Source organism: Typopeltis vanoorti, chromosome 13 (assembly GCF_054136105.1).
Source record: "Typopeltis vanoorti isolate ZY-2024b chromosome 13, IOZ_Tvanoo_1.0, whole genome shotgun sequence".
Lineage (NCBI taxonomy): Eukaryota > Metazoa > Arthropoda > Arachnida > Uropygi > Thelyphonidae > Typopeltis > Typopeltis vanoorti.
In genome coordinates this window covers 38,465,715-38,480,929 of record NC_143561.1, presented here as the reverse complement: position 1 = coordinate 38,480,929, position 15,215 = coordinate 38,465,715, and the positions used below count along the sequence as shown (strand labels likewise).

The window sequence follows — 15,215 nt, the reverse complement described above, 5'->3', positions numbered from 1 at the left end:
CAAAACATGGTCAGCCAAGCCTGAATGGCCATAGTTCTGTTTAACGATGTATGACTTGTGTTCCTCCAGGCGGATGGATGCTGATCTGCCTGTCTGTCCAAAGTACGCAAGCTTACAGGAACAGGGTACTTTGTAAACTCCAGGCAGTGAGAGAGGGGGGAGCTGATCTTTCGTAGAACGGATAAGGGTAGCAAGTTTGCGGTAGGGCTTATATGCTGTGTGTAGGTTATACTTTTTTAGTATCTTGGCTATTTTTTCCGAAGTGCCTCGGATGTAGGGTATGGTGATGGCATTTTTAAATTCTTGTTGACGAGAGGGACGGGGAATGGGGGAGGAATTGATTATTTTTTTGATACTGTGTTCACTGTAGCCATTGGAGAGGAAAGTTCTGTGTATGTGGTTAAGCTCAGTAGTGAGGGTGGTTCCACTGGAACAAAGATTGTGGGCTCTCTTGGTAAGGGTTTTAATGATGCCATATTGTTGTGAGGGCTTAGCTTACAGGAACCCTGTTCCTGTAAGCTTGCATACTTTGGACAGACAGGCAGATCAGCATCCATCCGCCTGGAGGAACACAAGTCGTACATCGTTAAACACAACTATGGCCATTCAGGCTGACCATGTTTTGGACACCACCCACAGAGTATCATGGAAGAAAACCACCATGCTCCACCACAGCAAATTCAAGAAAGAGAGACTTTTCTTAGAAGCAGCAGCAGCTCTCAGAAACCAACCAAATCTTAACAAATACGGTTGCATCAAGCTTCCGAAGATTTGGGAAACACTCATCACCAGAGGTCCCACCTTACATTCCAGGCCACCTACTACCGCCCTTAGAGGGAGCTCCACCTAGATAGGACTTTAGTGTCACCCACGTGGTTGGGCTTAGTATTGTAAGTTTTTGTGTGCATGTTACATTAATTGTTTTTGTAATCCCTGTAGATGTCCTAGTGACTAGGACGAAATATAGGAGTATTAAATTCTAATTTAATTCTTTCTGAGTGTTGTAAAAAAATCCATTAAACCTCTAACATAACGTCCTCACAGCACTTAAGCCTCTACACAAGAAGTCTTACAAGTTATCTGTTTCAGCCTCGTGTATTTTCTTCTGTAAGACAACAGTCAGAATGGTTTGTGAAAAAAAGTAATCAATTAACTGTGCTTTTTTCTAAACAGCATCAAGAATTTTCAGATTTTTGGTGCACTACTGTAAATGTGATAACAGCATTCTATATTTGGGAAGATTTGGTATTCGTACCAAGTTGGGAGCTGAAAAGGTAAGAAATATTATGTTGTGACAAGGGATACTAAGTTTTTCAGACTGATATGGTAATTGATGTGATATGTTTACGACAGAAAACTCTGGAGATAAACATCATCCCCCAAAAAAAGGGAGAGCTGATGCTGCCTGAAGATAAAGGAAGATGAAGTGAAATTTTCTTTCTCTCTTTCTTTCCCCTACTCCAAATGAGTAGCAGCAATGGCATATACTATCATTGGCAAAACTATATATAGGATTTAAAGTCAGTGAGAGAAGGTCATTTATGTAGGAAGGAACAAAGTAGGTGAAAGAACACAGCCCTAGGATAATCACTTGAGATTTTTATTATCAACATCATTGTTAAGATTAGGATGGTTGATCAAAATTTCACAGGTTTCGTTAAATTTGTGTTCATACCAGGCTTCTGTATGATGTGAGGAACAGGTACTTTTCCAATCAAATTTGGTGTAAGGCGTTAAGAGTGTGATCTGAGAGGTCTGCTTTACCAAAATTGTTAATTTAATGTGTCATTTTTTTTTTTTTTTTTTTTTTTTTTTTAACAGATAGGAATTGTGTTCAGTTTCACCAATACAATAAGGTAAGTTACAAGTGCAATAGATATGATATACCAAAGGGTGGGCCAAGAAGGGGGAGGGGGGGATCCTTGGAGGAGTTAAATATGTTTTTAAATTTTATATTTGATTTAAAAATAGCATTTAGATTGTAATGGTGTCGAATTATATTTATTTTATCTGATAACCCTTTAATATATGGGATAGATATGGTTTTATTGTAATCTATATGCATTTTTTTATGAAGTTTTGTGAAGAGGTTTATTGATGGTATTTTTGCTATAGCCATTATTTATGAATGTATTGCTAATAATTTGTAATTCTTGTTCAAGAGCCTGTTCATTAGCTCTGTTTTTGAGGGTGTTAATGACTCCAAGTTTTTGTGAAGGGTGGTGATAAGAATCAGCATGTATATATCGGCAGATATGTGTAGGCTTGCAGTAGACAGTAAAGGATGGATTGCCCCCGAGAGAAGACGTGTGACTAGTGTATCCAGGAAAGGAAGTTTTGATTTTCAATTTCTGCAGTAAATTGCATGTACTCATGTTGTTTGTCCAGCTAGCTGAGGAAGGTGTTCAAAGTTTGGCAGCTGTGTAACCAGATAACGAAAACATCGTCAATGTTCTAAGTCAAACCATAGATTTTAAAGTAAAGGAATCTAGATCATGTTGCTCAAAAGCTTCCATATAAAAATGTTAGCATTTTTTTGGGGGGGGGGGGGAGCAGAATAGTGGTGAGCCCATGGCTGTACCTTCTTTTTGTAGGTTAAAAATTATTTTGCCACACAAGTAACCAGAATGTAATATGTGGACAAAGGGAATGGCAATATCAAGCTGAAATTTGTTTGTAAAATAAGAATCGTGTCACTGAGGCCACATCCTAAATAATGGCAAACTCCATTTTTTTTTTTTTCTTTTTTTTTTTTTTTTGTGTAGGAGTGAACTTTCACTCCTACCCAAAACATTTTGCAGGATGAAACCCTGCTACATCTGCATGAAACTAACTCACCTTCACTTGACCTTTTAAAAGTTCTTTATTATCCTAGATGGGTTCAAATGATCTTTTCAATTAAATGGCATCATAACTACTGACTGTAATAGTAATGTCCAGGAATGATCTGTTGTTCTTGTTCCTTCTTCCCTCTGAAAAACATTAAAACATTTGCTCTTTGGTTGGAAAGACCTAGACTTATATGAATCATGTTTAGGATGTAACTTACTTAGGCTTTTCAACTGAAGGTGAGTTAGCTTATAGTTGGTAGTGGCAGAAATTTTTCATCAGAGAAAATTGGATTTTTCATCCTGAAAAATAGGCAAACTAGCCAGAGAGAACAAATACAATTATATGATTAATACACACAAAATACACTTGTTTAATAGCTTCAGATACTTTAGTTGCTATTTCAACCAACCACCCAATTTTCTGAGAAATCCTTCTGTTCTACTAAGCTTCTCTCAATAACTTATACATACATCTTGATCACAACCTAACTCCGAAAATAACATTCCCTCAATTTATCTTCATAACTCATATTGTACAGCATGAAAATATTTTTGATATTAGTTCTGAACCCTTTCCAGAACTGCCTGGATCCCTAATACTTACCAACATATTCCTCACTGCAGGAGCAATCCATTAAATTACCTTTGTAATGAATCCTCAAAACATCAGCATCCTATTTACCATAATCTCTCAAGGTCCCTTGACTCCTCCAATTCTTGCTATATTAAATATGCGAGTTTTGAAGAAGTCCTCTGGTTAGAAAGACTTGGGTTTAAATCCCATCTAGAATGTGAAGAACCTTTATCAGATCTTTTCAAGTGAGTTAGCTGGTCTCATATAAAGATGGCAGGATTCTTCCTCCTGGAAACAAGGATTTTTCAAACTGGTACCCAAGCAGAAGTAGCAAGGCTGTCACTAATTAAGCTGCACGCAGTGAAGAGGTGGATCAACAAGTGCTGCCATCTTGTGGTCCCTAACGCAATATATTTAACGTCTCAATTACTGTGGGTTCAACGGTCGATTTTCTTGAGTTTATGGGATGAAAAACCCGAGTTTTCCCGTGCCAAAGATAGACTAACTTGGGAACTGGTCAAAAAAAGGCTTAGGAAAATTTTCTCTAGTCATCGACTAGATTTGAAACCAAGTCTTCTTTTGTGCGGTCAAGAGCTGTGGTGTACAAATGCCACATCCACTGAGCTACAAAAAGCAAATTATATTAAACCTAAACTTAATATTTTGTATTAAACATTAGCAAGTTTTTACCATTACTCCACCTAAATGGTGTGTTATAGGTGTATGCTTACTTTTGAATCAATCCCTTATGCATTATGTGAAGGAAGGTCGAAACCAGTCTGGTTAGTGACCCTTTCATAATGCATAGCATTACACATACCTGTAAGGATATGTGCTTTGCATTATGGGATACTAAGGCAAGTGATGTAAAGTCATTAGAGTCTATATACGAGTTGCCCTAGTCCTGATTAAATTTCAGATGCAAAAATTACACTTGAATAAAGGATTAAAGCAAGTATATAATTTCTTGGTATCTTCAATTTATAGCATAACCAAGTGCAAAAACTTCCAACAGCTTTTACATATCTTTTTGACATGAGTCTTGCACTGGCCAAGTTCCAAAGGAGTGGAAAGAGTGTAAAACTGTTCTGATTCATAAGGGAGTTGATAAGACTAGGGCTGTGAATTACAGGCCAGTCTGTGTATCTGGAGTTGTGGTTAAAGAGAGGTTAGTTACGACCAAGATTCAGAATTGGGTTGACAACAGAAAAATACTCTTTGGTGGCCAGCATGGATTTGTTAAAGGCAGATCAGGTTTTAGCAATTTGCTTACTTTTTATAATAAAGTGACAAATGCATTGGATAAGGGTGTTGCATACACAGTGGTATATTTAGATTTTGCAAAGGCCCTCTGATAAATTGCCACACGACAAGCTGGTAATTAAATTGGAATAGATGAGGTTGAACAGTAGATTATTTCACTGGATTGAGATTGGCTATCTGAAGGTATCAGCAAGTTGTTATTGTAGGAGGAGCAGTACTCCAGAAGAGGAAAGTTACTAGTGGTGTACCCCAAGGGTCTGTTTTGGGTACACTGCACTTTAATTTATATGTAAATGATATTGGGAGAGGTCTGAATGGTAATATGCAGTTGTTTGCTGATGATGCAAATTTGGGGGGGGGGGGAGCTATTAGGAGTAGAGTAGAGTAGATGCTGCGGCTTTGCAAGAGGACTGAATATACTGGCTCAGCGGGTAAATAAGTGGGGATGTCAATTCAATGTCGTAAAGTGTAAGGTTTTAAAATTTGGGAAGTGGAGGTGGGCTGTAGAGTACATAATCTGTGGAAATATTATTATTATTCCGGGCTACTCCAAGGAGTCGACAGACTCATCGAGGGAGGCCCTAACATCACGTCAAGAACAACTATTCGACATTCACACAGTATCTATCATACCTCGCCTTGAACTCATTCACGGTCATAGCACCCACAACAAACTAGCAGCTTTTTCCACTGATTCACCACTCTCCAAGTAAAAAACCTAGCTCTAATACACCTTGCTAACCACATTCTTGCCCAGCTTCCATGTATGGGCCCCCTAGTCGTCCCACCACCAGTCCTATTCTCAAAAATATCTTCTGGATTAATCTTATAGAAATCCTTCAGTAATTTGAATGTCTCAATCATATCACCCCTTTTCTGCCTATCGACCAATTTTTACAACCCACAAATCTTCAACCTGTTCTCATAAGGTTCATTCCACAGACCTGCTATCATCTTGGTCACTCGTCTCTTGATCCTCTCCACCTCCTTCTCTCCACCAAGAAGAAATCCTGGCACCCATATCTAAGCACAATAGTCTAGATAGGGTCTTATCAAGGCTCAATACAGAGGAACAATAACTGGTTTGTCTCTGCTTGTTATTAAAGTATTTTTCAGAAGCCAAGTGATTTGATGAGCTGATTTAGCCACATTTGCAATGTGCCCCCCTAAACTTCAATTCCCTATCCACCAACACTCCCAAATCCCTGGCCTCATCAGTCTCCTGGAACACAGTTCCACCAATGTGATATACTGCTGCTAATCTTTTCACCCCAAAATGCATAACCTTACACTTTGCCACATTAAATTGACATCCATTTTCCCTAGTCCAGTCCTCCAAACTATCCAAATCATCCTGCAAAATTTTGACATCCTGTGCACTCACAATTGCTCTATCCAACTTTGCATCATCAGCAAACAAGTGAACACTTCCTCTCAGATCCTTTCCTATATCGTTAATGAACAAATTGAAAAGTAGTGGTCAAAGAACAGAACCCTGCGGCACACCACTAGTCACAAGCCATCTTTTGGACTCAACTCCTGAATAAACCACTCTCTGGTATATCTCCATCAACCACCCTCCTATCCATCTCACCAACCCGATATTCATCCCCATCTGCTCCAGTTTACTGATTAGAGTTCCATGTGCTTTCCTCTCAAAGGCCTTGGCAAGGTCCAGTAGAATCACTGTAAACCCATTACCCTTATCCAGTTCAGCCGTCACTGTGTTATAAAATGTGAGCAAGTGACTGAGGCATGATCTGTCATTCACAAAACCATGTTGTCCCCCATACAATATCCCATTTTCATCTATCCAATCCTGTAATCTTTTTTTTGACTAATTTCTCCAAGACCTTGACAATGATTCCTGATATGCTAATCGGTCGGTAATTTACAACAGCAGTCTTGGAACCACCTTTATGCAGTTGAACTATTTTCCCCTCTTTCCACCCCCTCAGGACTAACCCAGACCTGAGACTCAAATTAAACAAAATGGTCAAGGGTACTGACAATTCTTTAGCCGCTTCACGTATGACACGAGCTGGTATACCATCCAATCCCACAGATGTATTGACATTGAGGTTTTGCAATACACTACTCACCTCCACTTCATTCACCACAATTCCCGTATAATCTATTGGTTCAGATGATATATTCTTGCAAAGTGCTCACTCAGTAACTCAACTATATCAACTGATTCGGTTACCTCCCTACCATCGGCATTCTTTAAAATCATTCTGCCATATACGTTTTTTCTTTTACTTGCAACATAATGAAAAAACTGTTTAGGATTCTCTTTAGCCTGCATGGCCAATGTTCTTTCGTAATCCTTTTTTGCTTTTCTTACCCCACTCGTTACCCTTCTGGCCTGCACTTTATTCCGTTCATGTGCCTGCCAGTCACCTTTCTCCTTAAATTCCCTCCATAGTTGTTTCTTTTTTTTGCAGCTCAAGCTTAATGGTGTTATTCGCCCATTTAACCCCTACTTGATTTATGACTCGGACTCTAGGTATACAGTCAGCCATTGCTTCATGCAAAAACTTCTTCATCGCCTGCCATGCACTATCAACTTCTAGCCCTTGCAGTTGTACATGCCATGGCACTGAACCAATCAAACTCCTAAGCTTGTCATACTTACCAGCCCGATAATTCCACATGTACCCTGTCTTAATTGTAAATTCCACACCTTTAGTCCCCTCCCAAGTCAAGACCCTATAAATCACTCTCACCAATTGGTGGCAATGTGGTCATATTAGTTACAGCCAAATCCTCAGATGTAATTACTAGGTCAAGCACTCTCTGACCCCTAGTATTTTCCATTACATGCTGTCGCAGATAGTTATCCCTTAATAACCTCATAAAATCCAATTCCTTCCTCCTGTGTGTCCTCTCCTCACTGCAATCAATGCTACCATAGTTGAAAGATATCTTGGTAGAGGATATGAGAGGTCTGGGAGTGATTGTGGACAAGTACCTAAAATTTCAGGGACATGTTGCTAAAACAGTGAGGACAGTACAGCAGATAATGAGAATTATGAGGAGGGCAATGACTTGTAGAAGTAAGGATGTTATGGTTCCCTTGTATAAGATTTTGATCAGGCCACATATGGATTATTGTGCACAGATTTGGTCACCTGGTTTTCAAAGAGATGAGATGTATCGAAAAAGGTCAGAGATGATAGACTAAGGTGGTTTTGGTCTCTGGAATGTTGAGTATGAAGACAGATTGAGAAAATGCAATTTGCAGAAATTGGTGAATAAAGAAGAAGAGGGGATATGATCAAGACATAAGCTGTTTAAGAGGCTATTTCCAGATTAATGTTGAAGAAGTGTTGCATAGAATGGGTTAAGATAGGGAGAGAACAAGAGGTCAACCCTGGAAGCTGTATAAGGAGAATGTGAGCAAGGCGGTGAGAAGTAGGTTTTTTTTTTTTTTTTTTTTTTTTTTGCAAGAAGAGTGGTGAGTGATAGAATGCATTTCCCAAGAGTGTGGCGAGCAGACAGTAAACGCACTTAAGGTGCAATATGATAAACTGTGTGTGTAACATTGGGACCCCTCGCGATGAGTCTTTTGACTTCATGGAGTTTTATAAAAATAATAATACATGAATATTAATCCATGTCTCCTTCATGGTCTCACTCCACTTTCCTCTAGTTATATAAAAATGCATGCAACTGCTGGTCAACACCCATTCATAATCACAAAGCGATTGTTTCTTCTGTTGTTCCATCTACTTATGTCCTCTAAAATGAGTGCAAAGATCAATTTTAATATTAAACGGACAATGAATTTCAATGTGTTATACTTCCTAGACTGAAGAAAAAATAAAAATAACTAAGGAAATGCAAAAGGCAGAAAAATTTAATATAATGACTACAAGTAACAACACAGCCCTGCAATGGTTTTATTGTCAAAAATACTTGACTATTCTCTAGTCATTTCTGAGTGCTGATTTAGAAAACTTCATTTTTTTAATATCATATACTTATTTTTCACAAAAGTGCATTCTTTTATTATTATTATCATCATCAGACCACCATGGAGTCAAGAGACTCATTGTGGGAGGTCTCTCTCTCTCTCTCTCTCTCTCACACACACACATATACACACACAGTTTATCACCTTGACTTAAATGTATTCACTCTCTGACAATTTATTCCAATCACCTACCACTCTCCATACAAAAAATCTACTCCTCATTCAACATTGATCATGAATGACATCTATCATCTTAAATAACTCAAATATCTTTGAGTTATTGAAGAGAGGAACAAGAACCCTTAGGATGATACTAGAAAGATTGTATGCATCATTTAAAGTTGTCTATCAGTAACTATAAAGGAAAAATTAGGAATCTGAAATACTGGACAAAAAGTAGAATTTAAGGGCTTTAATTTTATTCCTTTGTAAATAAACAGAGGTTATGTTAATAGTCCAGATATTTTCTGTTTATCTGTAATAAATATGCTGTAAAGAAGCAAAGACAAGAAAAGTATGTTTTATATGTGCAATTAAACTTTTGGACCAAATAAACTATATGCTGTCTACACAAAATTTATAGCATTTGTGGTAAAGAACTGAGACAATTCTAACAATAAGAAAAGTTTTTACCCTTTTGAAACTCAGCGATTCATCAGATCACTGAATTTCCAAATGATAAAAATGATGCAGAATTTTTAATCCAAACCATTAGTCTACAATAACATCTGATGACAAAAAAAAAAAAAAAAAAAAAAAAAAAAAAAAAAAAAAAAAAACATTTAAGCACAGTAATTAAACTTTAATGAAAAGCACAGTATTTTATTTTGTACTGAAATTAACAGTACAATTAACAGCACTGCATGCTAGAGAAATAATATGTATTTTTTTTTTTTTTTTTGATATTTATATACAGTTAAAATCTCCCAAACTTTTTTTTGGGGGGGGGGAGGTAAGAGGGAGAATCATTCTGATTTAGATTAGGCCAGTGTCAAAAGGGATTTGCTTTTTTTTTTTTTTTGAAAATGCATTCATATTTTAAGCTGCTTCTATGAAGAAGACAAGTTTCATCCATTAGATACTGTGTTTAGTATCAGCAAACACAAATCTGATTCTGAATGGGCCAAATACAGAAAACTATCTCCTGTTTAAAGGACAGTCAAGCTTTCTGGTCCCTGTTGTAGATTATTCTTCTTCAAAACGATTACCAGTTCATGTACCATTGTTAAATGCAAGTCTGGCCTGCACCTGGATTAAAATCAGGGTTCTGTTTGACTCTGTAAAACTTTTTCACATCTTTTATACTTGAAACCATGTTACAGGAATGCCTAAAGATGACATGGTGCATTGCTGTGTTAAAAAAGAAGATAGGGATCTGTTGTTTAAAACTGCCACAGAGAATGATGCACTGCAATATCCAAAAATGTCACATATCTGCAACAAGGGTCCAAATCCATGCTAAGAGAAAAAGCTTTAGATCATCACAGCTCCATCACTTCACAGATGAGATGGGCTATGCTTGAGCATAAAACATCCTCCAAGCATACATTACACCTGATTATTTGATTTGGAATGGACCTAGTGCTCCAGTTCACCTTTCAAATATACTGTGGATGTTGCTCTTTTCTTATTAACTTAAACCATAACTTTATCCCGTTCCCTTTTCTAATTAACGGCCTCTATCACTCTCAGTTTTATGTCTTTTAACACTAAAATCATGATTTCTACTCTTCCTTCCATGTTTTTAGTGCTTCTGCTCTCCTGATCCAAGTACTTGCATCGGCTGAATAATAATGGCCCTATGTCTAGCATTCAACTCAAGTCTACCCCCCAATCACTATCCAAGCCTTGGTTCTCAAAATAAATAGCAGATCCTAAAAGTTTTTGTATGGGGGAAAAAAAAAAAACAAAAAACGAAGGGGGAGGGGGAACGACGACTATAAATTTCACTTAAGTTAAAAGATTACTTTATACCACTGTAAAAATGAATATTTGAAGAAATTCATGTTATCATGAATACTTTATTTTTTTACAGTACAAACATACACGTTAGGAAGAACGGAGCCGGTTCGACACAAAAGTTACAAAACTTTAATAGCATTATGGGAAGCAATACACAGAAAAGTAAAATGGCCTAAAAAAAATTAAGAATATACACTGCAAACGAAAATTACAGTTATAATTTTCTATACTGGACCAACAGCATAAAATTTTTTTTTTTTAAATCACGTTATTTCCCATGTTTTTAATATTGTATATTTCACGATTCACTTTATGATTCTAAACATCATTTAATCTGCACTTTCATTTGTTTAAAAATAGTATGAGTAAGCTGACAAACAGCAATTGCTTCAGGGTGGATGGGGGATAAAAATAAATTCACATTATAACCACAGCAGAATTTTCCTTTGAGTTTATTATAAACTAATGAAAAACAATTATACATATGCATGACTTGCCTGATTTTATGATGCTTACAGCTTCTTCTGCTGATGCCCATTTCGGTTTTTTGTCAAAAGGCTGGAAAGGTTCTCTGAGAGGAGCACAACAATTTCTAGTAGATTGTTTATAGATTGCTCGCTGATGCTGATTAACAGAGCGAAACAGCTGCGAAATTGAAGACACCGAAACACCACGGCAGGCTGCCATCTTTCTTTTCCCTTCACACACCACCAACTTCACAGAATCTGTAGGACAGATTAGTGTTTGCCCAACTAGTCGGAAAGGCTGTTAACCTGGCACACTTTAAATTACACAGTATATTATTTTCAGCATAATGTTTATATATATATATATAGAATAAAATAATAGAAATATATTAGTAAAAGGGGAAAAATACAGCGCTCATTAAGTTAATTTATATATTCAAAATTCAGAGTGTTTGCAAAATGAAAGCAATCTCGCAGATGCTTTTTCTTTCTTTCTTTCATTTTTTTTTTTTTTTTTGGTCTGTTACGTGCGTGAGTTGTTTGTCTGCTTTGTGGTAGAAAAAACCGGAGTTCCCAAAAGAAACAAAATTGGTCTGCTGCTCACCTTCAAAAAAAAAAAAAAAACACTGATATGATCTCTCATATTCTTACTGGAAAACAGACTTTCATCCCAAAATCAGGTAAGTTTCATATTAGAAGAAGAAAAAGCCCTTCCTACAACACGAGACAAGCAACTTTTACAGTACGACAAGACAGGGCACGGTTCTGAACACATATTAATTTTTAAACTTGTAATTCTTGCAATGGCTCTCCAATGACTGAGTAGTTAACTTCTAACTTAACTGTTCTCCAACCAACCGGCTGAAAATATCAATCTCATCGTATATTCATTACCCGCAAGTCGGAGATGAATTTCATCTTTTGGTGTAAGACCATCGCCCAGTTATGAGAGACCTGAAGTGCATGGAAAAGGTTACTTTTTTCATCTTCAGAGCAGAGTTTCCATATAATGTAAAAGTAAATAAATAAAAGTCAGAATGTAGAATGTATGTTTCTACAGTTTACTTTTTCCATGGATATTTCATAGGTACTACTCCACAAATGGCTGTGATTACCAGTGGCGCACTCAGGATTTAATCTTGGGGGGGGGGGGGACCGAGTTGAGTAGACGATTTGAGAATACACACTACGCATTGCATACGACCTATGATTGAACATCTGCAGTGATCGCCAATAATACATGATAGCCGTGATCTCTGGCCCTGCTCAGGCAAACAAAGTATCGCCTAGCACTACTTCTTCGCCTTATGTTCACAACGGCCGTGATTCCCGAGAGCCAGAAGGTATTTCCACCTTATGTGACCGCTAATTCATAAGTAGTATAGAAATCGAAGACACGACACAACATAAATAAATAAAATAAAAAAGAATTTCAATTAGGAAAAAATTTTTGGAAAATTTTCTATTTTTTTCTCTTTCTTTTGGAGGGGTCCAGGGCCGCTTGGCCCCCTCCCTGGTTGCGCCAATGGTGATTACACTCTTACATTCCTTTTAGCATATTAAAAATGCGCGAGTTCTACTCAACATACTTATTCGATTAATTTTCAAATTTATCGAATCAACGTCAATTTGTCTCTTAGATTCCATCTATGCCTGTTTTTGGGAGCAGGTTTATCAGGCTGTTTTCCTCAAAGACTATGTTCTCGGCTGTTCAAGAAATCCTTTAACAGATTTCTTCTTTCTCTTTTACAACTTCTCACATACTATGCTGAATTATACACACACTCCAGTCAACTATATCATGATCATCCTCGTTATTTCATAATGAATCATTTCATCACCAGTGAGTGACACTCATATATTGGTGAAAGCTGATATATATGATACTGGAGGAAGTGTATGTTATACTGGTCATTCATAGTTGTTAATCGACGTGATCTGACTTACTTCTAAAAAAACATAATAATAGAATACTGCTGAAATACAGCAATATGTTTATGGTGTAGTGCAGTAAATTGTTCCAAGAGGAGAAGGATACTGAGCACAAAAATAATTGAAGGCCAATTGCGAGTGCCCACGTCTCACAGATGCTCATGGTAAAAGAAGGTTGTCCCACATTCTGAACGCCCATATATGAAAAACTGTGAAACAACGTACCATATAATTTATTCAGAGGACAGATTCTATTCAACCTACGAGGGTGGTCGTTGAATAGAACCTACGAAAAGTTCTCGTCCTAACAATGGAAAAACGAATTCATAATTTAAAAATTATTTTTATTTTTCAAGATAATCTCCCTTAAGACTAATACTAAAAGTGTAAAGAATGTGAGGATTTAAAGAGTGTTTCAGGTCGTGTGAGTAATATCTTTGTCGAAAGTGAGAATCTAGATAACAGCGATATTCGATGTATGAATGATGATATTTGGGAGGTAGTACCTGATAGCTGTGAGAGTGGCGTTGAAACAGAGAATGAAGTTAAGCATGCAGAACGATTGAATGAATCATCGGAGAATAAAAATGATGACACTGATGCAATGAGTGAAATAGCACTATTACGCGGACCGATACACAGAGTAAATCAGCATCTGGAGCGTTGGCAAAAATCTTTAACAAGCGAACCGACTAATAATCGGCAAAAGTATGATAGAAAAAATAAGGGTATGAAAGTGAGTGTCAACAAAATGAAAGAGCATGTGTTGTATGGGGACTCCTTAGTAAGAGGTGTGATAGTTGAGAGTTTAACAAAATCGTACCAACCCGGTGCGAACGTAAAGAATGTAAGCGAGTCAATTAGAATGCAAAAACAGAGAGTGAAGGAATTAATAGTGGTTGCAGGTACAAATGATTTGAAAGGAAACAAAAAGGCTGAGTGAGGATGTGAAGGAATTGCTTGAGGTAGCAAAAAAGAGTGAGAGAGAGTTAGGATGGTGTCTGTTTTCGTGGTATGACAGTGAAGAGTCTAGAAGGAGGGTCATAAATGCCAATGACTTTATGCATGAATTATGTTTGATGAGTGGTGTGGAATTTGTGGATGTATGGAATGAGTTCGATGGGCGAAAGGAGTTATATAATATGGATGGTTTACATTTGAATGGATTAGGTGTACGGAGACTTGAAAAGGTGTTGTCGAATGTCATGGAAGCGAATGTACAGAACCAGGGAAACTAGAGTTATTAAAGAGGAGGGGAAGTAGATATGCAGATTTCAGGGAGACAGTTGAGTGTGTGAATGTGTGTAATACGCCCAAGCGAGTAGGAAAGACCACGAAACAGAATGGGATAGTTAATATAAGGCATCAAAATAGGGATGGGACAAATCGGCTACTGAATTCATGTATACAAATGCCACAAGTATTAGGAACAAGAGGGAAGTATTTTTGGCCTTTTGTTGGCACTTCCAGACCACAGGTTATTGGCATTAGTGAAACATGGTTGACAGAAGATGACACATGTAGTGGGATTGAATGTGAAGGGTTTTGTGTGTTCAGGAGAGACAGGGAGAATAAAATAAGGGGAGGTGTGTTATTGATGATAGTGGATGAGCTAGTCAAAGAGAATAGAATTGGAACTGCAGGATAGAGAAAAGAGCACATTTGAGGCTATTTGGTGTGAGATTGAGACTAGCAGAACAAAATATACAGTTGGGTGCTGCTATAGACCAGGTGATGGAATAAATGGTGGAGAAGTATACATAAGCAAATAGAAGAACTGCGAGGGAAAAGGTTAATTATTATGAGAGATTTCAAATATGGTAACACTGATTGGAAGGAGGAGAGGACATATTGGAGAAAGGAATTTAATTTTATGCGGTTATTAAGGGATAACTATCTGCAACAGCATGTAATGGAAAATAAGGGGTCAGAGAGTGCTTGACCGAGTAATTGCATCTGAGAATTTGACTGTAACGAATATGACCATGTTGCCACCAATTGGTGAGAGTGATCATAGGGAATTGACTTGGGAGGTGGCTAAAAGTGTGGAATTTACAATTAATGCAGGGTACATGTGCAATTATCGGGCTGGTAAGTATAACAAACTTAGGAGATTGATTGGAACAGTGCCATGGCATGTACAACTGCAAGGGCTAGAAGTTGACAGTGCATGGGAGGCGGTTAAGAAGTTTTTGCATGAAACAATG

At 37.4% G+C, this 15,215-nt stretch overlaps 1 protein-coding gene across 1 annotated transcript in view; it reads right to left on the bottom strand.

Moving 5' to 3' along the window:
• LOC150100059 (succinyl-CoA:acetate/propanoyl-CoA:succinate CoA transferase) overlaps positions 1-11,396 on the bottom strand; it is a 98,176-nt gene extending 86,780 nt beyond the window's left edge. The window contains exon 1 of the mRNA XM_090402764.1: positions 11,107-11,396. Coding sequence (XP_090258890.1) covers positions 11,107-11,296 — 190 coding nt within the window. The 5' untranslated portion in view covers positions 11,297-11,396. The remainder of the gene's footprint in view (positions 1-11,106) is intronic.
• Between the last annotated feature and the right edge of the window lie 3,819 nt (positions 11,397-15,215).